At 38.2% G+C, this 27,863-nt stretch overlaps 1 protein-coding gene across 1 annotated transcript in view; it reads left to right on the top strand.

The window, feature by feature from the left end:
* Positions 1–928: 928 nt before the first annotated feature.
* INTS8 (integrator complex subunit 8) overlaps positions 929–27,863 on the top strand; it is a 51,515-nt gene continuing 24,580 nt past the window's right edge. The window contains exons 1-14 of the mRNA XM_047724238.1: positions 929–1,203; positions 2,454–2,628; positions 5,244–5,384; positions 5,904–5,975; positions 6,924–6,975; positions 7,852–8,034; positions 12,292–12,399; positions 13,720–13,875; positions 16,890–16,990; positions 17,404–17,545; positions 23,799–23,869; positions 24,231–24,406; positions 25,529–25,662; positions 26,819–26,929. Of these exons, the coding sequence (XP_047580194.1) occupies positions 1,074–1,203; positions 2,454–2,628; positions 5,244–5,384; positions 5,904–5,975; positions 6,924–6,975; positions 7,852–8,034; positions 12,292–12,399; positions 13,720–13,875; positions 16,890–16,990; positions 17,404–17,545; positions 23,799–23,869; positions 24,231–24,406; positions 25,529–25,662; positions 26,819–26,929 (1,752 nt within the window). The 5' untranslated portion in view covers positions 929–1,073. The remainder of the gene's footprint in view (positions 1,204–2,453; positions 2,629–5,243; positions 5,385–5,903; positions 5,976–6,923; positions 6,976–7,851; positions 8,035–12,291; positions 12,400–13,719; positions 13,876–16,889; positions 16,991–17,403; positions 17,546–23,798; positions 23,870–24,230; positions 24,407–25,528; positions 25,663–26,818; positions 26,930–27,863) is intronic.

Here is a 27,863-nt window from a genome sequence, read left to right as displayed (position 1 = left end):
GCTTGTGCCTTGCTTGGACTCAGGGCATGATCCATCCTGGGATGGAGACCCTTGTGGGGCTCCCTGCTCAGTGGGGAGGCTGCTTCCCGCTTTGTCCTTCCCCTCCTTGTGTACTCTCTTTCATAAATAAAATCTTTAAAAGCTCACTTGCATTATCTCATTTACCTGATTATCTAACTTACCTGTGTTATCTCAAGCTCTGCTTTGAATTCTCTTATCAACCCTAAGATTAGGTACAAATATGGAAACTAAAGTTCAGAGAGGTTAAACAGCTTAACCTAGACGAGTTTGCACTCTTTACACAGCGTGTGCATGATCTATGAATACACTTTCCCAGATTTTAATTGTTAATTAAAAAACACATTACAGAATGGAGGTAAATGTAAAATGGGATTAACAATACCTCTAGCTGGGATATCAAAAGGATTAATTGAGCGCTAAATATTGAGAGCTAGTCCTGAGAAGTAACAGAAAAGCTGGATCTCACTGTGGGGCATCATTCTGTCATGTTTCGGGGAAGGGTGGTCAGGGACGCTAGTGCCCAAGCCAGGAGGGCGCCTCCACCGAGCGCACCTAAGTGGGAGGAAATCTAGGAAATGGAAAAGGGGAAATTGAAGGCACCGAAGACAAGATTTGCCTGGATCACAGTTTACACGCGTAGTCTTCGCTGTCTTTTGAGGACATTGACGGCCGCTGTAATCCTGGATGAGGCTGTTCCATTTTCTTGCTGGTAATCTCCCAAGGAAGGGAGAAAGCCCACCTGCGACCCAGCTTCTTTGCCAGTAGTCTTCCACCGCGACCGGGGAGGAGGCGTGATCTAAGGGCTGGCCCCGCCCCATATCGACAAGTCGAACAGCGATTGGTCCGGTGGCGCGGCGGTGACGTAAGGAGGCGGGCTTAAGCTCCCCAGCTCCTGCTGGGCCGTGTCGCCATTTTGAGTTGTGTGGGTTTCCAGGACGTATTGAGTGTGGCTTCGCCGCGGGAGGTTCCGTAGATCACAGGCCAGAGGCACGCGTCCGAGTGTCAGGTTGGAGCCGGGAAGCGTCCCTGGGGGTAGCGGCGGCGGGGGCAGGATGAGCGCGGAGGCGGCGGACCGGGAGGCGGCCACCTCCAGCCGGCCCTGCACCCCGCCGCAGACCAGCTGGTTCGAGTTCCTGCTAGAGGAGTCGCTGTTGGAGAAACATCTGCGCAAGCCCTGCCCGGGTAAGCGCGGCGCCTGCACCCCGAGGGGACGGGGACCCGGCCGCGGGCGCCGCCCGCCTGGCTCTCAGGACCCGCATCTCCTCGGCCACGAAGCTGCGGGCCCGGGAGGCGTGAACCCGTGTGGAGTTGTGGACCGGCACCCTTGCTAAGCATTCAGCATCCCAGAGCCGGGGCACTGCCGTGGAGGGCTTGAAAACCCGAAACCGAGGCCCTCCTGCCTCTCGCGCCCTTGGCCCTTTTACTGTTTGCGGTTTTAGCATCTGCGACATGGTCGTGTAAGATTGCGTGGGCTGGGGAGGCTGGCTCGGACACACCCCTGCAGAACGCCGGCCTGTGATCAATTTGGAGCGGGCGAAAAATTGCTGTACACACACACGTACATATATACACACATACATACATATATATACCCATATATTTGTATATTCTGCAGTTGAGCTGTGAATTAAAATGAGAAAATCTCCCAAGAGTAGGAAATGTTGTACAGTTGTAACATGGTTGTTTAATGATGATCAGGATTAATATCCCAGTTAATGAGTGCTGTTAGGGAAGGAGGGAAACTCCAGGTGTGTCTGGAAAGAGGTACTGGCATGAAAAGGTAAGTTTTTTGAATAGTATTCTGCTCCTAAAGTTCATAAAGAAGTAACTTGCTCAGTCTACATCAGCTTAACTATAGAGACAACTCTGCCAGAAGTTAATGGTTTCACTCGGGCAGTTTTCCTGCCTGTATCATATTACATTTTAATTTTTTGCTTTTCATTCACTTACTGAGTGCTTTCTGGGTGCCAGGCTTAATGCTTCTCATCTGTTATCTCATTTAATTCAGCCTTCATAATCTCAGGTATCTTCTGTTTTGCATTGATGGAAACAGGTGCACAGAGGTAACTTGATGAAGGTCGGCTAATTGTTAAAACAGTTCTAAAGATGACATGGCTTTCCTGTAATTAACATCTGTTATTTGCTGATCTAGAAATCTATAACCATTATGTTCTTACTCTACAGGTGTTTTCTTTTCTTTTTTTTTTTTTTTTCTACAGGTGTTTTCTTCTGCACCCAGTCTCCTGCACTTTCTCCTTACCGCCCTTTTTCTCCGCTGTAATCCCCAAGCATACTTCTTAGAAATCATATTCCTTAGTTATTATAACTACACAGCTGTTGGGGTTCTTTTTGTGGCCAAAAACCAGTACAGGGAAACCATTTGCATCTTCATAATTAAAACTTTTAAGATTTTTTTTTTTTTCGCATCCTAGATCCTGCGCCAGTTCAACTTATTGTTCAGTTTTTGGAACAGGCTTCCAAACCTTCAGTGAATGAGCAAAACCAGGTGCAACCTCCGCCTGATAACAAGAGAAATCGTATTTTAAAACTACTTGCTCTTAAAGTTGCTGCACATTTGAAGTGGGATTTAGACATATTAGAGAAAAGGTATACAGTATTTAAAAGAAGTCTATTTTTGAACTACTATTTAGATATTTTGGGTTATTTCTTATGTATGCTTATGATAACCAGCCCTTAAAGTACAAATTATTTTTCTGTATTTTCTTGGTAAAATACGCAACTCTTTTTCAAAAGGTATAAAATATTTGAATGTTAGATGAATTTAAATCACCTTTTGAAGTATAGACTTACCCATAGTGACTTAGTTTATCATTATTACTTGATATGATGACTAGGGAAAACCCACACCTAAACAGTTTTAAATGTTTCAGTCTATTTTTATGTATCTGAAGAAAATGAATGAAAATTAATGATAGTTATTATGTAATATAGATGATTTGCTGTTAAATAAATCAGTTATTTTTTACTGGTCATAAATCAGTCACTAGCTGCCAAACTATTAAAAATATATATATATTTTTTTAAGATTTTATTTATTTGTCAGAAAGAGAGAGAGAGAGAGCACAGGTAGACAGAGTGTCAGAGGAAGAAGCAGGCTCCCTGCGGAGCAAGGAGCCGGATGCGGGACTCCATCCCAAGACGCTGGGATCATGACCTGAGCCAAAGGCAGCCGTTTAACCAACTGAGCCACCCAGGCGTCCCTTAAAAATATTTTAGAGTCAATGCCTGTATTTTAACAAATAAGTATTGTCAAGGCTATGCTTAGAAAACAATTTGTTTTCCTCCCCTTTTTCTCACAGTTTAAAGAGAAAGTACTTTGTAAAATTCAGAAACTAGGAAGGAAATAATAGTGGAGGGGAGACAAGCACTTCTAACATTTTTGTGTAACTTTAGTTGTTTTTCTCCCAATTTTTTTTAAAGTAATTTTTATACCCGACATGGGGCTCAAACTCTATGACTCCAAGATTAAGAGTTGGATGTTCTGCTGACTGAGCCAGCCAGGCACCCCTCTCCATATACATATACATATATGTATATATGTATATAAACATATATATATTATTTATTTAAAGATTTATTTTAGGGGCATCTGGGTGGCTTAGTTGGTTAAGTTGCTGCCTTTGGCTCAGGTCATAATCCCAGAGTTGTAGGATCCAGCCCCAAACTGGGCTCCTTGCTCAGTGGAGAGCCTGCTTCTTCCTCTCCCTCTGCCACTCTGCCTACTTGTGCTCTCTGTCAAATGAATAAATAAAGTCTTTAAAATATATGTGTTTGTGTGTATATTTATGTATTTTAGAGAGGGAATTCGTGGGTGGAGAGGGAGAGAATCTCAAGCAGACTCCCCGCTGAGCTCTGAGCCAAATCCCACAACCCTGAGATCATGACCTGAGCTGAAAACCAAGAGTCGGATGCCCAACTGACTCTGCCACCCCAGTGTCCCTTCTTTTTTTTCCCCAAATAACAATATCATGAACATTTCCCCATTTTGGCTTTTTTGGAGATAATTCCATCATGTGGAGAATTTATTAACTGTTCTTCCGTTGATACTTAGTTTATTTCTACATTTTCACTCTAATAAATCAGAGCCTTAAATATCTTTGTCCTTAAATTTTATCTGAATTTTTGGTTATGTCCTTAGTACAGATTATTAAATTGCTGACTGAGGTGGTATAAACGTTTTTAAATCCCATGATGTGTAGTTGCAGATTGCATTTCAAGAGCGTTGTACTAGTTTATGCTCTCATTGGTAGTCTTTAAACACTTTTTCACCAACCTTCTGCAGCCGTCAAGCATTAGAATTAAAGGATTCTTTTTTTTTTTTTTTAAGATTTTATTTATTTATTTGACAGGCAGAGATCACAAGTAGGCAGAGAGGCAGACAGAGAGAGAGGAGGAAGCAGGCTCCCCGCTGAGCAGAGAGCCCGATGTGGGGCTCGATCCCAGGACCCTGGGATCATGACCTGAGCCGAAGGCAGAGGCTTTAACCCACTGAGCCACCCAGGCGCCCCAAAGGAAAGAATTCTTTAATCTGAGGAAGATAATAGGCTGGAGGTGTATCAAGAGGTAGTGATGTGTACAAAGAAAGTATGGTGTATATGATACAGATGGAAATTGAACACTGATGGAATATTTGATAAGCAACTGAAAACTTTTTAGATGTGAAATTAATACTGTGACTATGTTAATTTTTTAAAGTTTTATTTAAGTCCTCTCTGCATGCAAGGTGGGGCTCAAACTCATGAACCCAAGACCAGGAGTCACATGCTCTTCTAACTAAGCCAGCCAGGGACACCCCCACCCCCCCGCCATTCAATTAATTTTTTGGAGATCTGTTCTGAAACACTTAAGGAAGACATGATTTAATGTTAAAAATTTGCTTCACAATAGTAATAGGAAGAAGGGAAGTAGGAATAGAGATGAGACCAGGTAGGCCATCAGCTGATAATTGTTTTGAAACTAGATGATGGCACATATTGGTTCGTTACATTCTTACTAGTTTTGTGTATGTTTAAATTGTTTTCATAATGAGATTTAAAAAATATTTTGAAATTTAGTATTTCTGTGTAAGTTGTTGAGACAGGTGAATAAAATAGCCCTGTGGATTTAGTCCTTTAGCATTTTAATTATGTTCAGTGAAAATACTGAATTGTGCATTTTATGCCTCTTATGCAGACATTAACCTTTTACTTCTTTCTTTTAAGTTTGTCTGTTCCAGTATTGAATATGCTACTAAATGAATTGCTCTGCATCAGTAAAGTTCCTCCTGGGACAAAGCATGTGGACATGGATCTGGCCACTTTACCTCCAACCACTGCCATGGCTATCCTTCTCTACAACAGATGGTAAATTTTTTCATAGACCTAAAATGTGTTGGGCAGCCTCTTTTTAATTGCACTCTGGCCTTCAAGGGTATGCCCCCCCTTTTTTTTTTTTTTAAGATTTTTTTTTTATTTATCAGAGAGAGCACAAGCTGGGGAGTAGGGAGGAGGCAGAGGAAGAAACAGACTCCCCACTGAGCAGGGAGCCTGAATTGGGGTTCTACTCCAAGACCCTGGCCCAGATCATGGCGTGAGCCAAAGGCAGACACTCAACTGACTAAGCCACTCAAGTGCCCCTCGGGTATGCTTTTAAGGGTCCCCTATAACCTAGAGGTCTCTCAGAGGATCTTGTAAATTGTGAGTCTGATGGTGGAGAAAATTGATGACTGCATAGTTGAGCTTTCTGATAAAAATGTGGATGATTTATGAAATTTTTATCTGAATTAAAACTTGGGATAATTTATAATACAAATGTTCTAAGGAGTACTTGAAAAAATAAACGACATTTATAATGTATTAAATTTTCTTTTTTTTTGTCTTCAGGGCAATTAGGACAATTGTTCAAAGTAGTTTTCCTGTCAAACAGGCAAAACCTGGACCTCCTCAGTTAAGTGTGTAAGTTGGCAGACATGACCCTTTGTTGGCACTTTTTTCATCAGAGTTAAAAAATTTTTTTCTTGCAAATTTTTATTTAAAAACCCGTGGTACAGAAGGTGTAGAGTAGAACCCAGAGGGCAGAAGGCTTGCATCCAGGTAGGTTTGAAGGAGTTGGAAGGGTAAGAGAATCAGGTAGGGCTCTGGACATCTAGGATAGAGAGCTCTAGAAAGATGGTAGGAGAGGGCGCTTTGTGAATCGTGCCTTTCATCTTTGGTGTTAGCTCATCTGCTCCAGAGTATTAAGATTTCTTCATATAATTAAATTTATGTGAAGGTGTATTTGTTCTGTACATGGAGAAATTGTCTTAATATGTAAAATTGAAGGAGTCCGAAAATTAATTACTGAATTTATCTGTATGTGGAGTGTTAAACCTAATACTTAAAATTTAGATAGTTTACCCAAATTTGGGGCTCGAGAGCATAGTTTCTAACTTGATATAAATGAGCTTTTGCTGCCAGTAAGTTTTAATTTTAAATTGAGAATTATTATTTTTTTAAACACAAAGCACATGGGAAAATAATGGTTAAATAAGCATCATAATTGAGCTTTTGTGGGTTTTTTTGTTTAATTTTTTTAAAGATATGTTAATTTTAGAGTGTGTAGGTGGGGGTAGGGGCGGAGGGAGAGATTCTTCAGACTCCCTGCTTAGCCCGGAGCTTGACTCAGGGACAGATCCCAGGACCCTGAGATCATGACTTGAACAGAAATCAAGTTGTTGGATGCTTAACCAACTGACTGCCCAGGTGCCTGAGTTTTTATTTTTTTATTTATCTTTAAGCATGAAAAGAAATAGCATTAAAAGCATTTTTATTTCAATTCCAGCTCATGTTGAATAATGCTCTGACGCTTAGACTTTATAGTCCTTTGAGTAACATTTGATTCTTTTCAATCATTTTCTCTTTTAGTATGAATCAGATGCAACAGGAGAAAGAGCTAACAGAAAATATTTTGAAAGTAGTGAGTATTGGCATCAGTTACACTTTCATATTTCCGGGTTGCATGGCAGAATATGTTCATGTGCTGCTTATAACCTTAAGTGTATGAGGATTGGCAAGGCCTAGAAGCAATGACATTTCGGTTTTTACTGTTAGAACATAGTTTGGTAATAATTGTAAATTGTATAGCTTTTCAGTGTTAATGGTGGTGCTTTACCAATTTTTTGTCGAATTGTCATGATACTTGAGAATAGAGAAATCACTCCTTTAGTGATATTTTTATATTTAATATTTCCCAGAATTCTATAATAAGCACATACTACTTACATTTTAAAATTACTTCTACAGTCAGGAAGATGTAGCAGTTACTTTTTAAATCTAGTTAATATAAAAGTAGAAATATGGGAGTTACCATAATTTAAAAGTGATCTCTGTAATTCTTTAACACCTACAGTGTGCCAGAGATACGCAGGGAAGATAAGAAACCTTCTGTATCTATATCTGTATAAAATTAACATGTTCTGTAGTATTTTGAATGTGGAAGAAAAAAACCTGCATTATTTTATTTTTGTTACTAATGCCTACTAAATGGCTGTCAGTGATGCATACAAATATTTCTGGAATAAATCAGTGGAAACAAATCTTTTAAAGCATTTTTCTTCCAATTTTCTTTTAAAAAAAAATCTTTCCACTTCATATTTTCTAATTTCAAAATAGGAACTTTTACTGTATTTTTTAAAATTTAAGATAACAATCTCAACAGATCTAATTGCACTCCTGTGTTAAAAAAAATTTTTAATAGTTTAGTACAACAAGCTACTGAGTATCCTGTAAATATATTTTAGTTAATTTTCTGTGATTTCTGTATTTTAATAATTCTTTTATTGAATTCTTGTAGCTAAAAGAGCAAGCTTCTGATTCTATTTTGGTGCTAGAGGCAGCCCTTAAATTAAACAAGGATCTTTTTGTCCACACGATGAGAACACTAGATTTATTGGCAGTGGAGCCAGGTATGGTAAATGGAGAAACAGAGAGTTCTACCGCTGGATTGAAAATCAGAACCGAGGAGATGCAGTGCCAGGTATTTATAGCTGTGTTTAATCAATGTGTGGCAAATTTTTGGAAGACCTTAAGTGAGATCATTCTAGCGTTATTAATTTCTGGCTTTGTCTCTCTGATTTTGACTTAAGATGCTGTTTAAAACTTTTCATCATATTTATTTTTTGAAAGATTTTATTTGAGAGAGAGCATGAACACATGCACAAGTGGGGGGCCTTGGGGAGATGGGAGAGGCAGAGGGAAAAGCAGATTTCCCGCTGAGCAGGGAGCCCAGTTCTGGGCTCCATCCCAGGACCCTGGGATCATAACCCAAGCCAACGGCAGATGCTTAAACGACTGAACTGCCCCAGCACCCTTTTGCATCGTATTTAATTTGTAAATTTTATAAGACTTAAATTTTCCTAAAAGAAATGGAAGGGAAATTTTGTTTGATTTATCACCTCTGAAATTGCTTCCCCGTCGTGTTTAGGGAACAAGAGTTTAAATATTGAGAATGCAGTGAGCATGCAACTCATTTTACAGTTAATTTATATTATTAGATAATTAAACCAAAAAACCCCTCTGCAAAACAAATACTATGCTTTGAAAAATGTAGGCTCGTGGAGAAAGTAATTAGTTTTTTAAGGATCTTAAGGTTGTCTGCTTTCTGTAACTCTGGGCTCTAATCCCTTTGACAGGTTTTAGTTGATGTGAGAAATTATGTATTCATGTTGTCTTTTTCTCTGTTGGATTGTAAACTTTCTGAGGTGTCTCTTTTTAATGTGTATCTCTCACCTTCTTCACTTTTAGCACAGAACCTTGAGTATGATAGAAATTTTAAAACTTTCGAGAACCGCCTAAAGAGGGCCATGAGGATAGTGCATTTTATATTCTGTGTTCTTTATTTTGTGTGGGTTGGCATGTTGTCGTCTTTTTTAAAAAAGTTTGGTAGAAGGGAATAATGAAACAAGATGGGATCGGGCGGGAGACAGACCATAAGAGACTCTTAATCTCACAAAACAAACAGAGCTGCTGGAGGTTGGAGGGGTATGGAGAGGATGGTTGAGTTATGGACATTGGGGAGGGTATGTGCTATGATGACTGCTGTGAAATGTGTAAGCCTGATGATTCACAGACCCGTATGCCTGGGGCAAATAATACAATATATTTTAATAAAAATAATTAACGAAAAAAATCGCAACAGTTTAGTAGTTTATTTTTAAAAAATTAAAGTAAACTTTTAAGTCATCCACCCTGAGAGTAAGTCTCATGCCCTACCCACTGTGCCAGTGAGGTGCCCTTGCATGATTGCTTTAATCACTCTTTCCCATTCTGAAATGGGCAGGAATAACCATAATTTGCGGGGTACCTTTTCAGATTAGCTGGTTACAGAATTGAGGGTAGTCAGTTTTTCAGTGCCTGATGAGATGGAGGTCATAGTTGGAATAGAAGTAGCGAGGACTGACAATTGGTAACTTCTTTAAATTGTTAATGAAACTTGCATGTAGCAAGGCTTCTGGTACGTAGTATCTTACAATCACTGAGAGTCTGTTTAAAGATTATTGGTAATACTTCTGATTTTCACCGTAGACTGGGTGATATAACATGAAAACCAGAACTCTTAACAAAACATCTCAGTGTGCTAGGTGAGCTATCAGATATTCTCTTAATTACATAGCTGAGTCCTGATTCTGTGTCTTGAATGGCAAATTAGTAGCAATATTCACTTCCTGGCATTGTAATATTTAAAGTGCATTCTTTGTATTACTAAAACTTACCTGACCTAAAAGGAAAAAATCTTTACATTCATTCCCCTGTAAATCTGAAAGTATTTACTTTCTTTTAGGACTGCTTTATTATCAGGCTTTTTGTTTTTAACCTATTGACTACCTCTTGATTATAGAATTTAAACTTGTTTTATTTTTTTAATTGGGAGTTCAAGCTCATGTCTGTGGGATCAGGAGTCATATGCTATACTGAGCCAACCAGGTGCTTCTAGAATTTAAACTTGTTTTTTTTTTTTTTTTTTTTTTTAAAGATTTTATTTATTTGAGAGACACAGAGAGAGAACACAAGCAGGGGGAACGGGAGAGGGGGAAGCAGGCTCCCCGCTCAGCAGGGAGCCCAATGCGGGACTCGATCCCAGGACCCCGGGATCATGACCTGAGCTGAAGGCAGATGCTTAACCGCCTGAGCCACCCACGCGCCCCTAGAATTTAAACTTGTTTTAATGGAGGTGCCTGGCTGGCTCATTTGGTGGAGCATGTGACTCATGTTACTAAGTTGGAGCTCCACTTTGGGTGTAGAGATTACTTAAAATCTTAAAAAAATTAAAAAAAACTTGTTTTGATGTCTAGTTAATATAGTTATACTTAAAAATACCTTTTTGGTATCTTGTACTCTGTCTTTATCTGGAAAGGGGAATTACATGAAACTCTAATATGTATGTGTGCATATGTGTTATAAATATCTGTATATCCATTTCCTTTTTTTTTTTTAAACTTCTTTAGCACCCCTTTGCTCCAGGTGTGAGGAAGCACTCTAGAATGAAAATCAGCCAGACATTTAATGGGGACTAAATAGTGGAAAGCAGTATCCTAGAGGTGAAGAATTCATCCTGATTAGCTCAAGAAGATGGCATATATATATATATATATATATATATATATATATATTGCATAAAAGTAAAGCATAGTTCTAATGCATATCAGACTGTTACAGCTTAGGAGTTTAGGGGAGACATAAGTACCCATTGGCTAAGGCTGGTTTTGTGTAGATGGAAATAAAGGGTGTGGAACGAAGTTTATTTCTAGGATCTGATATGGGTGGGAAAATGAAAAGGCCGGTGTGGTTGAAATCAAAGAGAGTGAGAGATTTGGAGAGAGAAGTTAATCTAGATTCTGAGACCCTTAATGATAAGGCCAAGGGATTTGAACTTTCTCCTACTTGGGGGAATAATTTGAAGACTTTTTTTTTAAGATTTTATTTATTTGACAGAGAAAGACATCACAAATAGGGAGGCAGAGAGAGAAGGGGAAGTAGGCTCCCCGTCGAGCAGAGAGCCCTATGTGGGGCTCGATCCCAGGACCCTGAGATCATGACCTGAGCTGAAGGCAGAGGCTTAACCCACTGAGCCACCCAGATGCCATTTGAAGACTTTTTAAAGAAAGATCTGTCTGGGTGCCTGCGTGGTTCAGTTGGTTGAGTGTCTGACCTATGGTTTCTGCTTGGGTCATGATCTCCAGGTTGTGGGTTGAGCCCCACAGCATGCTCAGCACAGAGTCTGCTTGAGATTCCCCCTCCCTCCTTCAAATAAACCTTAAAAAAAAAAATTCAGATTTGTCAGCAATGTGTAGAATAAACTTGAAACAGGATATAAGGAGCTGTAGGGATCTGGATTTGAGCCTGGGCTCTGCCAGTACTTGGTTATATGCCTGTAACCAGACATTGTCACTTTCTGGGCCTTGTTCCTGTTCAGAAAATGTTCAGGTTGGGTTCAGTAATCTGAGTCTTTGAGTTCTGCATTTGGTTAATCTAGGCATGAATTTAAAAAGGTTCTTGAGGAAATAAAGAGATTCTATTAGTACTTTTCCTGTTGTTTTTTTCCTATTGTTTATAGTTCAAATTTCTTACTATTTCACTCTGGCCATTTAGTTGCTCTCCCACTTTAAAGAGAGTGGAGATTGGGCCTCCTGGGTGGCTCAGTTAAGCGTCAGACTCTTGGTTTTGACTTAGGTCATTCTCTCCCTCTGCCCCTTCCCCCACTTGTGCACACTCCTGGCGCACTCTCTCTCTCTCTCTAAAATAGGGTCTTAAAAAAATAAAAGAAGTAGAGATGGTAGAGAATCCATTATGATGGTGGACGTAGCAACGGTGATAGTAACATCTAGTTTCCAGCGGCAGCCCTAGCAAGAGTATAGCTTGTTGCTGCTCTCAGTGTAGTGCTGGTGGCCACGGGTGTTAAGAGCTTTGGAGTCTAGTGTTGAGATGGCTGCAGTGCTCACTAGGTCACTTTGGGCTCTCATCTGGCTTCTTGCCTCCCTTGCCCCTTTTGTTTTCCAAGCCTGATTCTTTGGCCCAGTAATTCTAAAGGTCACCTGAAATCTTAAGAGTTAAATCTATTTTCTGCTTAAATCAGTCCACTGGATTCTGTTGCTTGTGACTAAGAACGTTGTTTCATTGCTCACTGAGATTTTTTTTCTTATATATGTACCTGTGTTTTGCTGAGATAAACATAATTTTGTGTTTTGTTAGCTCTTAAAAATGAAAAGTTACTAAACAAATTTCATTACCATTTTAGGTGTGTTATGATTTGGGTGCAGCTTACTTCCAGCAGGGCTCTACGAATTCAGCTGTCTATGAAAATGCCAGAGAGAAGTTTTTTAGAACCAAAGAACTAATTGCAGAGGTAAGTATAGTGATAACAGGCACAAGATAATCAGTCCTTAAAAAGTCCATCTATTTTTTGGCTTTTTCTGATGATAATAAAAACGAGTATTCATTGTAGTACATTTGGTAAGTTTTAAAAAATACTGAAAACATTTTGAAAATCTGTAATACTACTGCTTAGAAATTACCCCTGTTGTCATTTTAGTTTATTTTCTTCCTATTTTCATTCTTAGTTTTTATACGGATAAGCTTAGACTGACTATATTTACCATATTGTTACCATGCCTAAGTCTTTGGATAGACACTTAAATGTATTCTCTTCTCCTGTATAGATGAGCTGTGATTTACCTTATTTCCCTAATATTTGGGCATTTATGTTTGCTACTTTTATTTATTGTAAAGCTATGATACTTCTGTCTCCAAGCATAAGTTTTTGTTTGGTTTAATATCAAGTCAGTGGTTACTAAATTTGTAAAGGCTGTGAAACATAAAACCAAGTTGCTTTCCAGGTACATTTCTCTCAGGGTACTCTCATCTGCAGTGCAGTGTGTTTTTCCTTTTTCTTTCCCTTCCAGTTGCTAATTTGGTTGGGTGAAATAACAGTAACTTTAAAACATTTGCATTTCCTTAATTCTTAGTAAGGGTGAACTTTTTCATGTTTATCACTTGCATTTTTATTTGTATGATTCTGGCAACTGCATTTTGAAGTATATAACTAGGTTTTTATGTGCTTGGTGCCTAGACAAATTCCTATTTCAGTCTCTCCTCATCAGAGAAATTGATTAAATGTTCAAGAGATTTACTTTAAATCTATTCTAGACCTGTCGGGAATTCCCATTTTCCTTTGTCCAGGCATTCATCAGATTTGTTCTCCTCTTATGTTTTCTTAAGTATCTTAAGTTGTTTTTTAACAGTATTAGCGTTTTGCTAATATCTTAATTGTCATATCTACTTAGAGTAATGACATCTGCGTTTTGTATGTTGGTCTGAAAACTAAACCAGGAGTCAGCAAACTTTTGTAAAAGGCCAAATAATAGATACTTTAGCCTTTGTGGGCTATATTCAGTTTATGTTGCATATACTCATTTTTTGCTGTGGTTTTTGTTTTTTTCCTTTACAACCTTAAATGTGGTTCTTAGCTCATGGGATCTACAGAAATTGGCCACAGGCCAGATTTGGCCTGTGAACACTAGTTTGCTAACTCGTGCTAATTTTTTATGGTTCCTCCATCCCTGAATTTTCCATTACATTTTCTTGTACTGTTAAAATGCATTGAGTGGGTACTAGACTGTTGTTTTTGTTACATTGATGGATAATGCTGTATACTTCTTATTTGCAGATAGGTTCATTATCTCTTCATTGTACCATAGATGAGAAGCGGTTAGCAGGCTACTGTCAAGCATGTGATGTTCTTGTACCTTCTTCTGATAGTACCTCTCAACAATTGACTCCATATAGTCAAGTCCATATTTGTTTGAGATCTGGCAACTATCAGGTAAGATGTATGATAGGGATATAATAGGGTAGTTGAAAAGTTTTGGAAACCAGACAGAGCTGAGTTCAAAATCTGGCATCACCATTTATCAGTTGTATGATTTGGGGCAAGTAAAACAGATTGACCTCTAAAATGGTGGTAATAGTTAACTCATTTCATAGGCTCCCTATGAGTATCAAGTGAGAAGTTATAGTTTATAAACTAAGCAGTGCCTTATACAAATATTGACTCATTTTGATAATATCCTTTCTTAAAGGTCAAGAATTTGCCCATATTAAATAAAATTTTTTTTTTTAAGATTTTATTTATTTGACAGAGAGAGAGCGAGCTCACAAGTAGGCAGAGAGGCAGGCAGAGAGAGAGGGGGAAGCAGGCTCCCTACTGAGCAGAGAGCCGGATGCAAGGCTTCATCCCAGGACCCTGAGATCATGACCTGAGCTGAAGGCAGAGGCTTAATCTGCTAAGCCACCCAGATGCCCCTTAAGTAAATTTTTAAAGAAACTCTGTAAGCAGAACTTTTAGAGAATTGTTAGTTTTGTGGACCCTTAAGTCTTGTGTCTGACTTAAAAGTTTGGCCTTGGGGCGCCTGGGTGGCTCAGTGGGTTAAGCCGCTGCCTTCGGCTCAGGTCATGATCCCAGGTCCTGGGTTCGAGCCCCACATCGGGCTTTCTGCTCAGCAGGGAGCCTGCTTCCTCCTCTCTCTCTGCCTGCCTCTCTGCTTACTTGTGATTTCTCTCTGTCAAATAAATAAATCTTTAAAAAAAAAAAAGTTTGGCCTTATACCCCAGCCTTGTTAGTCACTGCAGATATTAAGACTGAAGAAGAAAGTGACCAAAGTGGTGTTGGTGGTTTTGGATGGTCTCTTACACAGCTTGCTTTACCAACGACTGTGGTTGTTACCTCAGTTTTACCCATGCAAAGGGCTTAAATTAGTCTTGAGATTTTTATTGTCTCCTTTGGGTATATATTTTTAGTTTTATAATGAAAATCACTGGGAATTAGCATTTGTAGTTTTAAAATCTTTATTGGAAAGCTTTCTTTCTAGAAAATGAATAGTGCCTTCATGTTAGCTCAAAGCAGGAGTCATGAAATGACAAAGCGATAGCATATCTTTAGTTTTGTCTCCACAAATAGGCTTTTAACCGAGCTTTTTATTTTTAAATTAATTTTTTTTAAATGATTTTATTTATTTGAGAGAGAATGAGAGAGCACAAGCAAAGGAGAGAGGGAGAAGCAGGCTCCCTACTGAGCAGGGAGCCTGATGAGACCTTCGATCCCAGGACCCTGGGATCCTGAGCCAAAGACAGATGCTTAACCGACTGAGATACCCAGGTGCTCCTTAGCCGAGCTTTTTAGTTCACTCTTAAATAGAATTGATTTTTTTTTTTTACCCCCACAGAAAATAAGAGCAGGGATAGTATTTCCTCCCCCACCTCTGCCCCCTTTTCAAATTCTGCTTTGCCTTGGGGAAGAAAACTAAACTTTCTTAAGGACAGATTAGATACAGATGGATTTATATAGACCTCTTTTAGTTATATATCCCTAGTACAGGCTTATGGAGGGTGGAAATTAGTTACGGTAAGATTCAGAATCTTAGGAAACTCTCTGGGGTGGTAAACCTTTGTAAACAAGACCTTAGAAATAGTACTCATGGATAGGCATATGTTAACTGTGAATATAATGAAAAGCCAACATTTATAAATCAGAAGGTATTGTAGTGAGTAGCTGGAAAGAAGAAAATCACAATTTTATTACAACTCTGAAATTTATCACTTCAGTTATATATATAGGAGTATCGTAGAAATCATATTTAGCCTGGTTTTAAAAATAGGGTTCTATTTATATAAACTCTGTAGTTTTTGTGCTGATCGTGTAGTTATTTGGTGGTGCCTGGGTGGCTCACTTAAGCTCCATTAAGTCCCAACTTCTGATTTCCGCTCAGGTCATGACCCTGGGCTGGTGGGATCTGAGCTGCGTTCCATGTTTTGACTGCCCTGGGAGTGAGCTTAAGTGAGCCTACTTGAAATTCTCTCTCCCTCTCCCCACTCTACTCCCAATGAGTGAATGAATGAATGAATGAATATAGTCATTTGAACAGCTATAAAAAATGTGTCTTCTCGCATGTGGGAAAAGGCTGTCTTGCCTGTGTGTAGGCCTACACTGTTCACGTTTTGCTATGGACAGTGCTTGCCCCCTAGTTGCGAAACCACCTTGGTCAGTACTTTTTTGATGGTGACAGCTGATTAGCTTTAAATGTTTCCAGAAATCCTCTTTCCTATCTGTGTTACCATGTGTTACCACTCTTTTCAACCCTTCTCTTAAATTGCTTGATATCACTCCTTTCTTCTCTTCATTTGCTTAAGAGCTGAGACAAAGTCTATATGGAGTGATACAGGTATTTTCTGTAATTCACTAATGACTATATTTTAAACCATTTAAATTTATTATAATTATTTCTTTGTGTGCTTTTTCCAGCTCAGTTATTTTAACTGTTTTAATATTTTTAGAAGTTTGTTTTATGAACCTATGTTTAAAGTGGATGAGAAGAATTTTAACAACTTTTTTTTAAGGGTTTAAAAATTTATTTGAAGGAGAAAGTGAGTGAGCACAGAGGGAGAGGGAGAGGGAGAAACAGACTCCCCACTGAGCAGGGCTTGTCCCAGGACCCCAGGATCATGACTTGAGTCACCCAGCACCCTGAATTTTTACAACTTCTAATTACCTGGATTGCTTCTGATTGATTGATTTTTCCTTTACCTCTTATTTTTGGTTCATGATCTTCAGTTTGAAAGGGCAGAATTTGGGGGGTGGTGGGTGGCTGTTTTTATCCTCAGTCTAATTTTAAAGTTTTAGAAAAGATTTTCCTAGTAAGGTGATTTTCTTTCCTAGTTTCATGATTTTCTTCAATATATATTTTCCATTATAGAAAGACTCTTTTTTTCTTTTTGGAAAGACTTTTAAAGAAACTTTGCCAGAATTTTTGAACTGGATGCAATTTTATGTCTGTGTTCTAGGATGTAGTAAAGATTTTCATTGAAGATAACTTAACCTTCAGTTTACCTATCCAGTTCCGGCAGTCAGTACTAAGGGAACTCTTTCAGAAAGCTCAACAGGGGTAAGTAAGTAAATTGAAGAATTACTTTCTTATTTTTGGATAAAAGAGCAAGTGCACTTTGGGTTTATCAAAAATAACCTGCAAATTACCTATAAGACTGTGACTGTTTCACCTTTATTAGTAAGTGGGAAATTAACACAGTTGGAGGAGCCACTTTAATGTTCATCTAATCCACTTTAAAAGCACTTGGGGAAAATTAGGAGAATTTGGTTCTGTTACCTAAGCTGTAACTAAATCGTCCCTTCACAGATTTAAAACTTCTGTTCTGCTCTATCCCCACCCTTGACATGTGCCTGAATAACCTAAAATTTTACCTCTCAAGGATAAATAACTCATTCTTGCCAATTTGGTTTTGTAATATCTACCTTTTATTAAAAAGAATGTATTAGTGGATCTACTTTTGTATTCTACAGAAATGAAGCTCTAGATGAAATCTGTTTTAAAGTTTGTGCCTGTAACACAGTCCGTGATATATTGGAAGGTAGAGCGATTAGTGTTCAATTTAACCAGCTATTTCTTAGACCTAATAAAGAGAAAATAGACTTTCTTCTTGAGGTAAGACACTTTTTCCCTTTTTTAATTTGTAATTTTGCTGTAAACTTACCAATGACCTCTTAGTTGTCAAATCCAGTGCCCTCTTTTTTCTCTTCATCTGACTTGCCGGTGTTGGATACTCCTGACAGACGGTGCTCTCCGTCCTTATCATCTACTAAAGCTCTTTACTGATTCCCAGTACCAAGTTTTCCTTGGTTGTTCCTTGACGTCTCTTTTGCCCTCCCTTTAGTGTTTCTGTTTACAGTAGTTTTGTTTTTGGCTCAGTTATTTCATACCATTTTTGAATTCTTTTTTTTTTTTTTTTAAAGATTTTATTTATTATTTATTTGACAGAGAGAGATCACAAGTAGACAGAGAGGCAGGCAGAGAGAGAGAGAGAGAGAGGGAAGCAGGCTCCCTGCTGAGCAGAGAGCCCGATGCGGGACTCGATCCCAGGACCCCGAGATCATGACCTGAGCCGAAGGCAGCGGCTTAACCCACTGAGCCACCCAGGCGCCCCCATTTTTGAATTCTTATTTAAAGCTTCAGTCACATGTTGACTAAACATTCCCAAGTCATAACTCTAACCTCTTCTGTGAGCTCCAGAATCCGTGTTTTTGTTGGATCTTTCTACCTCTTTAACTGTCTTAATATAACAGACATTGAGAGAAATATAGAAAGCACAGTTAATACCAACTTAGTTCCAAAAATACAACATTGCCAACACTCTAGAAGTCCTTTTTATTTTTATTTTTTTAAAGATTTTATTTATATATTTAACAGAGAGACTGTGAGAGAGGGAACACAAGCAGGGGGAATGGGAAAGGGAGAGCAGTGTTCCTGCTGAGCAGGGAGCCCAATGTGGGGCTTGGGGCTCGATCCCGGGATCATGACCTGAGCTAAAGTCAGATGTTTAACGGCTGAGCCACCCAGGTGCCCCTAGAAGTCCTTTTTTTTTTTAAGATTTTATTTATTTATTTGACAGAGAGAAATCACAAGTAGGCAGAGAGGCAGGCAGAGAGAGAGGAGGAAGCAGGCTCCCTGCTGAGCAGAAAGCCTGATGTGGGGCTTGAACCCAGGACCTGGTATCATGACCTGAGCCGAAGGCAGCGGCTTAACCCACTGAGCCACCCAGGCGCCCCTAGAAGTCCTTTTTATGCCCCTAACCAAACCCTCTCTCCATCTCCCCTTGAGGAAACCACTATCCTGCCTTTTGTGATAATTTTTTTTTCTTTTCTTTATAGTTATGTCACCTTTATATGTACCCTAGAGAATATTCTTTAATTTGCCTTTTTCAAACTTTATAGAAATGAAGTCATACAAAATGTATTTCTTTTCCTTCATTAAAGAATGTTTATCAGATTTTTTTCTAAGTTGTATGCATTTATAGTTGACTTTTTTATTGCTGTAAGATGTTAGCCGCTTAATATATTGTAACTATTTTCTATCTTTTCATCTTGTTGATGGCTTTCTTTGCTATGCAGAAGCAGATGTAGGCACAATTTGTTTTTTGTTGTCCTTGCCTTTGGAATCCGCTCAAAAAAAAAAAAAAAATCATTAAGACTGAGGTCAAGGAGTTTACCACCTATGTTTTCTCATAGTTTTACGGTTTCAGGTCCATTATTCAAGTCTTTGTCCATTTTGAGTTAATTTTTATATGTGGTGTATAGCAGTGGTCTACTTTCATTCTTTGCATGTTGCTGTCCAGTTTTTCCAGCACCATCTGTTGAAAAGGATTGTCTTTTTCCCCACTATTTTCCTGCTTTGCCAAAGATTAATTGACCATATAATTATAGGTTAATTTCTAGGCTTTCTGTTCCGTTCTGTTAATATGTGCCTATTTTTGTGCCAATACCATACTCTTTTGATTAATATAGCTTTTGATTACTATACCTTTGTGTTTTTTGTTTGTTTTGTTTGTTTTGAGATTTTATTTCTTTATTTGACGGAGAGGATGAGAGAGGGAACTCAAGCAGGGGGAGTGGGAGAGGAAGAAGCAGGCTTCCCACTGAGCAGAGAACCCGCTACAGGGCTCGATCCCAGAGCCCTGGGATCATAACCTGAGCCGAAGGCAGCCGCTTAATGACTGAGCCACCCAGGGGTTCTGGTTACTATAGCTTTGTAATAGAAGTTGAAATCTGGAATTGTGATGCTTTGCTTTTCTTTTTTAAAGACTGCTTTGGCTTTTCAGGGTGTGTGTGTGTGTTTCCATACAAATCTTAGGATTGTTTGTTCTAGTTGTGTGAAAAATGCTGTTGGTATCTTGATAGGAATCGCAGTAAATGGCGTAGATTGCTTTGGGTAGTATAAACATTTCAATAGTACTTGTTTTTCTGATCCATGAACATTTCTTTCCATTTCTTTATGTCATCTTCGTCTGTCCCAGGACCCTGAGATCATGACCTGAGCCAAAGGCAGACGCTTAACCACTCTAAGCCACCCAGGCACCCCAAATTTTTAAATTTTAAAAAATTTTTAATTCCAATTAACATATAGTGTTATATTCGTTTCAGGTGTACAATATAGTAATACAGCAATTCCATGTATTAGTCATTGCTCATCAAGATAAATGTACTCTTAATCCCTCTCACCTTTTTCATCCATCTTCCCACGCACCTCCCCTCTGGTAGTCCTCTAGATATTCTGTGTAGGTAAGAGTCTGTTTTGGTTTGTCTCTCTTTTTTCATTTGTTTTGTTTCTTAATCTCCACATATAAGTGAAATCATATGCTATTTATCTTTCTCTGAAGCTTAGCTTTTTTTTTTTTTTTTTTTTTAAAGATTTTATTTATTTATTTGACAGAGAGAGATCACAAGTAGATGGAGAGGCAGGCAGAGAGAGAGAGAGGGAAGCGGGCTCCCCGCTGAGCAGAGAGCCCGATGTGGGCCTCGATCCCAGGACCCTGAGATCATGACCTGAGCCGAAGGCAGCGGCTTAACCCACTGAGCCACCCAGGCGCCCTCTCTGAAGCTTAGCTTTATACTCCCATTCCATCTACATTGTTACAAATGGCAAGATTTCATTCTTTTTTATGGCTGAGCAATATTCTGTTGTATCTATACACATCTTATCCATTCATCTATCATAGGGCGTTTAGGCTGCTTCCATAGTTTGGCTATTGTAAATAATGCTTAAGTAAACATGGGGTTTAGCTATCCTTTTGAATTTAGTGTTTTTGTATTCTTGGAGTAATTACCCAGTAGTGCAATTACTGAATTACATGGTAGTTTAGTTTTTAATTTTTTGAGGAATCTCTATCCTGTCTTCTGTGGTAGCTGCAGAAATATGTTAATTTTAAGGGTTAAACTACTTTGGCTTGCTTGTAGTAAACTTAGCTAAGTCATGACTTTTTAAAAAATTAAGATGACATGTAACATTATATTAGTTTTAGGTATATGTTTACTTTTTAAAACCTATTGCAGGATTTAGTTTGTGATATTTTAAGGTGTTTTACATTTGTGTATGAGGTTGATATAGCTGTTTTTTTTTTTCATGTCCTTCCTTTGATTTTGGTACCAAGCTCATACATACCTCATAAATAAATTGAGGGACCTTTTTTCCTTGCGTGGAAAAGTTCTCTCCTAAAAATGAACTCATTGCTTCTTTAAGTGTTTGGTAGAATTTACCAATGAAATATTTGGGCCTGGAGATTTTTTGTGTGAGGGAAGATTTCTGGCATTGCTTCAGTTTCATCAGTGGATATAGAGTTACTGTATTTTTCCTGATTATCTTTAAGAGTTTTTTTTTTTTTAAAGAATTTATCCGCTTAATCTGAAATTTATTTTTTTATTATTATTTTTTTTTAAATCTGAAATTTTTTTTAAGAAGGCTCCATGCCCAGTGTGGAGCCCAGTGCAGGGCTTGAGCTCAAACCCTGAGATCAAGATCTGAGCCTGTGACCAAGAGTCAGACATTTAACCAGCTGAGCCACCCGGGTGCCCCCACCTCACCTACATTTTTAAGTTTATTATGTTTTTAAAATGGGTGGCTCGTTTGGTTAAATGTCTGCCCTTGGCTCAGGTCATGATCCTTGGAGTCTTGGGATTGAGCCCCATATTGGGTTCCTGCTCATCCGGGGAGTCTGCTTCTCCCACTACCCCTGCCTTCAACATGCACCCCCCCACCCCTCTGCTTGGGCTTGCTTGCTCTCAAATAAATAAATAAAATCTTTAAAGAAAATAAAATGTTTACAGCATTTTAGAGATGCCCCCATTTCATGTTTTAAGAACTGAGCTTAATTAACATATTTGTTATATTGCTTATCAGAAGTTAACACCCATTCCCTAAGTTTCTTGATAGGTGTACAATATATCACTATGTATGAATAAGCTATTGTGAAAGCATATTCAGGTATTACTTCTACTAAGATCATTAGTATTGATAGTGTGGAGCAAAGTTATTGCTAATGTATTTTGTACATCAAGATGTGCAGATGTGCTATATGCTGATTATTATCTGAGCATAGTTCTTTTACAAGGCTGTTTCTGAGCATGGTACTTGAAAAATTACTATTTTTTTCCTTTTTTAGAGAGGGAGGGAGAGAGGTGGGAGAGAATCATAAGGCAGCTCCACACCCAGCCTGGAGTCTGAAGTGGGGCTCGATCTCTCAATCCTGAGATCATGACCTGAACCTAAATGAAGAGTCTTGGACATTTAACCAACTGCGCCACCAAGGTGCTCCCTTTTGCCCCCCTTTTAATAACAGCCTTATTGAGGTAAAATCACATACCCTACTGTTCACCCATTTAAAAACTACAACCCAGTGATTTTTTAAGTATTTTCATAGATTGCGCAACTTACCACCTCAGTTTCAGAACTTTTCATCCTCCCTCTTCTACCTCACAACAAAATTTCTTACCTGTTAGTAGTCATCCCTTATATTCCCTCAGTGGCCTTTGCCCCAGGCAACTACTAAAATAATTTTATCTCTGGATTTGCCTATTCTGGGCTTTTCATATAAAAGGAAATCATATGTGTGTCCCCCCCCTTCTCTTTTAAGATTTTACTCATTTTAGAGAGAGAGTGTGTGAGTGTGAATGGGGGAGGGGCAGAGGGAGTGAGAAAATCCCAAGCAGACTCCACACTGAGTGCAGAGCCCAATACAGGGCCCTAATCCAGGACCTTGGGTCATGACCTGAGCCAAAACCAAGAGTCATAACAAAACCTACCGAGCCACCCAGGCGCCCCCTTTGTGGCCCTTTCTTTTCTTTTCTTTTCTTTTCTTTTCTTTTCTTTTTTTTTTTTTTTAAAGATTTTATTTATTTATTTGACAGATAGAGAGCACAAGTAAGCAGAGCGGCAGGCAGAGGGAGAGAGAAAAGCAGGCTCTCCGCTAAGCAGGGAGCCCGATGCGGGGCTCGATCCCAGGAGCCTGGAATCATGATCTGAGCCGAAGGCAGCTGCTCAACCAACCGAGCCACCCAGGCACCCCATCTTTTTTTTTTTTTTTTTTTTTTAAACCGACTTCTTTACTAAATGTTTTCAAGGTTCATCCATATTGTAGCATGTATCAGTGCTTCATTAGTTTTTGTGGCTGAATAATACTCCATAGAATGGTACATTTTTCATTGTTCATTTTATGTCTCCATCAATTGATGGACTTTAGGGTTCTTGGCTATTATGAGTTCTTGGCTTTTAGTAATGCTGCTGTGAACATTCTGTTTTTTTGTTAACATATTAGGGAATATTTGACAATTTCTATCAGTTAGGGACTTTTATAATGATGGCATTATTTTGGTTTATTGTAAGTAATATATGGGAGAAGTCTTAATCTGATGAATAAACTCAGAATATTATGAGACTGTTATTTGTGGATAACTAACATTTCCACAACTAGTTTTCCTTAATTTCACTCTTTATTTTTAAAACCTTGGTTATCTTCTTAATCATTGGTTCTGTATACTTTAGCTGTTCCTGATCATTCAGCTATTTCAGATGAATCTTCTTTCACTTTTCTGACTGGAGCTACTGTAGAGTTTATCACCTCATAGAATTGGTTAACGTACTTTATACATTCTGGGAAAGCTTTATACCATGCTAGGTACGTTATTTTTTATATCCTATAAACACCTGCCGTTGTTGAAATGATCACATTCCACTCCCTCTCCCCATAATGATTCTTATTTCACAGTCTCATTTTTTAAATTACTTAGGTAAATCTGTGATAAGTGTCTGAAGAAGGAGAACTTTGTTGTTTTTAAATGTAAACTTTTCAAACTGTAGGGTATGTTTTTTAAAGTGCCAATATTCAAATAAAAATTACTCAAATTCCTAGGTATGTTCAAGATCAATAAATTTAGAAAAAGCTTCAGATTCTTTGAAAGGAAACATGGCTGCTTTTCTAAAGTAAGTGCTTTTTTTTTCCTTCACTTTCAAGTTAGTCCTGTGAGAAAAATAACATTATTTTTTGTATATAACCTGCATGTTTTATAGCCAGGCAGTCCATTGAGAGCCAGTTAAGTTCAGATTTGTGTAGTGACACAAAATTTAGGATTTATATTAGTTACTCTTTTTGTGTACTTTGACACTGACTTCACAATTTTAAGTAAGGACCAAAAATACTTAAAAATATATTTCAAATATAATTATATAGTTCATGAAGTGGTAGCTTATTAAATGGTTTATGAGTAAAGATTGGTTAATATGATTGCTTTTCCCAAACTAAATTATAAACTTTTTTTGTTTTACAATATTTTTACTGATCTAGGAATGTGTGTCTGGGGTTGGAAGATCTGCAGTATGTTTTCATGATTTCTTCACATGAGCTTTTCATTACATTGTTGAAAGATGAAGAACGAAAGCTACTTGTTGATCAGATGAGGAAGCGATCCCCTAGAGTAAATCTGTGCATTAAACCTGTAACTTCATTTTATGATATCCCAGGTTAGCTCTCTAGTCTGCTAGCGAAAATGTTGGCACATTTTGCCCCTCTATTCTATTTGCCCCTCAGTGTATTTGAGGATGCCCTCTGAATTGTTTTAATTTATACTTATGTCAGTAATTAATTAGAAATTTACCAGTCTTCTGTAGTCGTATTTCTGTCTAAGCATTAAGTGCCGAACTCTGCTGAGTCTATGGTTAATGGAGATTGAGGCCTAGTTACATACAAGATTCTAGCTGGGAAAATAGACCAAGGTGATTCTGCTGCTGCTGCTGTGTTCTTGGAGGTAAAAATGAGAGCTGGGAGGGGAGTGGTAAAGGGTTCTGAAACTCAAAAAAAAAAAAAGTACACGTTCTCATGTGTTTCAGTCTGCAGTGCTGTGTGATACTGTCTACTGACTAAGCATTCCTCTTTGGCAACATTGTTGTTTGCCTTATTTATTTGATGATTTTCTTCTATTTTTGCTTTCATATTATGGATACAAGTAGAAAATATTGTGCTCTTACTAAGAAACATAAGATTTAGAGCTTAATATATAGGTGAGACAGAATGCACTTAATTTAACAAAACAAAATTGTAGCTGCTTTGAACCTTACTAGGAAAATGACATTAAGACCTAAAATGCTGGGAATGGATTAATGAAGACTGTATCTGAATGTCGAGTTGTAATTGGGGATTTTAATGATCTTCTTGGTTTTCTGGGAAGGTAGTGCCTCCACCTTCTCTTACTCTCCCTTTAAAAACCACATTTTTAGTATTTACTAAAACAAAAATATATTTACACATGCCTTTGTTAACACATTATGTTTGAAAGTAGGAGACTGTCTACATAAGTTAATTTTTCCATATATCCCACCTAGTTCTTTGAACCAGGTACTGATTTTTATCTTTGTTTATATTTTCATTGTATTTATTTATTAAATGCAGACTTAATACAAACTGTTAGGTTTTCTGTATGAGGATAGAATTTATGTTGAATGAGTTCTGAAGATGAGAGCTGTTTCTCACTTACAATACCTAACAAACATACAATTTCTCTCAATGAATTATCATTCTTATATTTGTAGGATTAAGGATTTCTTTGAATTAAGTCATTATTGAAGTGGAAATCTCTTCTTTCTTAGCTTCAGCAAGTGTCAACATTGGTCAGTTGGAGCATCAGTTGATACTGTCAGTGGATCCCTGGAGGATTCGACAGATTTTAATTGAATTACATGGTATGACTTCAGAGCGCCAGTTCTGGACAGTGTCTAACAAGGTTAGAAACCCTTTGTCAAGAACACATAAGAAAATCACACTTATTTTCTGATGTAATTTATTTATTTTAGAAAAAATTTTATTTGTTAGAGCGCATGTGCATTAGTGGGGGAAGAGGCTCCCTCCATAACTTCTAAAAATAAGTTTATGTCCTATTTATTGTCCTAGCATTTCCATATATTTTAAATAAAGCTGTAAGTATCTGTATAAGGAATATTCTTTATGCATTATGTAGCTGCTCCTTGCTATGTGCTTATAGAGTATTTTTGTCTTTATGAATACCCTCTTGAAGTCTAAAGCCTAAAGGTTGAAACTGATTCATTAAAACTTCTTTATGGGACATTTTTTGCTTTATATGTTAATTTAAAAATGCCCAGCCAATGGATTTACCTGTTTCTGAGTTATCTATTTAAAAGCTTTCCTGCATGCAAAGTGTGCATGAAAATAACTTTTAGAACACCATTTCAGTGGAATGCAGCTAAAGATACAAAGGATACGGGAGAAATTAAAGTAGGATGGCAGTACTTGTAACTCACTGCGTACTTCTCTGCTGGAAATGTAGTAAAAGAGCAGCCAGAAGTTTATGTATATTTTGTGGAATTTGAACATGTAAGTGCAGTGAGATGAAAGATTTCTCTGAACATTAGTGTTGGGCTTCATTAGTGTTGATGTTATTGTTAGTGCTCATTCTTACAGATGAAGAAGTGTAGCATAGTAAAGAGGGAGTTCTGATCTGACTGCCTGAGTTTGAATCCTGGCCTCTATCTTTACTAGCTGTATAATCAATCTTGGGCAAGTTATTTGACATTTGTGTGTTTTGCTTTTCTTACCTGTAAAATGAGGATAATAGTACCTACTTAATAGTATTTTGGTGAGGATCTCATAAATTAATAGATATACTCCTAGGGCTTTTTTCTTTCCTTCTTTTTGTCTATAGATTATCTTTTAGAAAGTTCCAATCCATTTAATTTATTACTGGGTGATAGTGAATATGTTCATTTTGATTAGTATTACATTATGGCTGTCATTTTCCTTTCTCTACGAAGTGACCCTTGCCGGACTCTTTAAAATATGATTAAAGATTATTGAAACATTCTTCCCTAGATTTGCCTTTCTGTGTGTGTGTATGTGTATTTATGTATTTTTATCTCTTCTAGTGGGAAGTGCCTTCCGTGTATAGTGGGGTTATCCTGGGAATTAAAGACAATTTAACAAGAGATTTGGTTTACATTCTCATGGCCAAAGGTTTACACTGCAGTAATGTTAAGGTGAGTAAAAGCGTACATCAACTACTGGTTAAGAATATGCTTTATAGGGGCGCCTGGGTGGCTCAGTGGGTTAAAGCCTCTGCCTTCGGCTCAGGTCATGATCCCAGAATCCTGGGATCGAGTCCCGCATCGAGCTCTCTGCTCAGCAGGGAGCCTGCTTCCTCCTCTCTCTCTGCCTGCCTCTCTGCCTATTTGTGATCTCTGTCTGTCAAATAAATAAAATCTTAAAAAAAAAAAAGAATATGCTTTATATTCAGGGTCTGACCTAAAAATTGATGGCAATTTAATTATGAATTTAGTATATGTCTTCAATTATTTGGGTCTCCAATTTATTTATGTCTTTATCTCTTTCAGTGCGTGTGCTAGGTTTTCACTCAAAATCTAGTATTTTACACTCAAGACACTTTCTAATTTGGACTGGTCACAATTCATGTGGTCAGTAGCCACGTACAGCTAGTGGCTACCATATTGGACCATACAGCTCTAAATAATTGTGGAGCTCTTGACAAGTTTATAATAGGGGGCATGTCATTGGCAGCTTTTCTCTTTCCGTCCCTAAAGTAAGTAACATTTATTGGGCACGGAGAGACTCTAATGCAGTTTTCGTATATATTTATTCTTTCACTTATTACACACACACACTGTGTACAAGGTGTTATCTCAGTTTTATAGGTGAGAAATCAGAGTCAAAGGTATTAAATTAACGTCACTCAGCTAGTAAGTGGCACAAGTGTTAGAAAGGATAAAAGAGAACAGAGGGAAACATTTAGGAGGTAAAATCTAGAATTGAGGGGCGCCTGGGTGGCTCATTGGGTTAAAGCCTCTGCCTTCAGCTCAGGTCGTGGTCTCGGGGTCCTGGGATCGAGCCCCGCATCGGGCTCTCTGCTTAGTGGGGAGCCTGCTTCTCCCTCTCTCTGCCTGCCTCTCTACTTGT

This window comes from Lutra lutra, chromosome 4 (assembly GCF_902655055.1).
Source record: "Lutra lutra chromosome 4, mLutLut1.2, whole genome shotgun sequence".
Classification (NCBI taxonomy): domain Eukaryota; kingdom Metazoa; phylum Chordata; class Mammalia; order Carnivora; family Mustelidae; genus Lutra; species Lutra lutra.
This window is presented reverse-complemented; position numbering and strand designations above follow the sequence as displayed.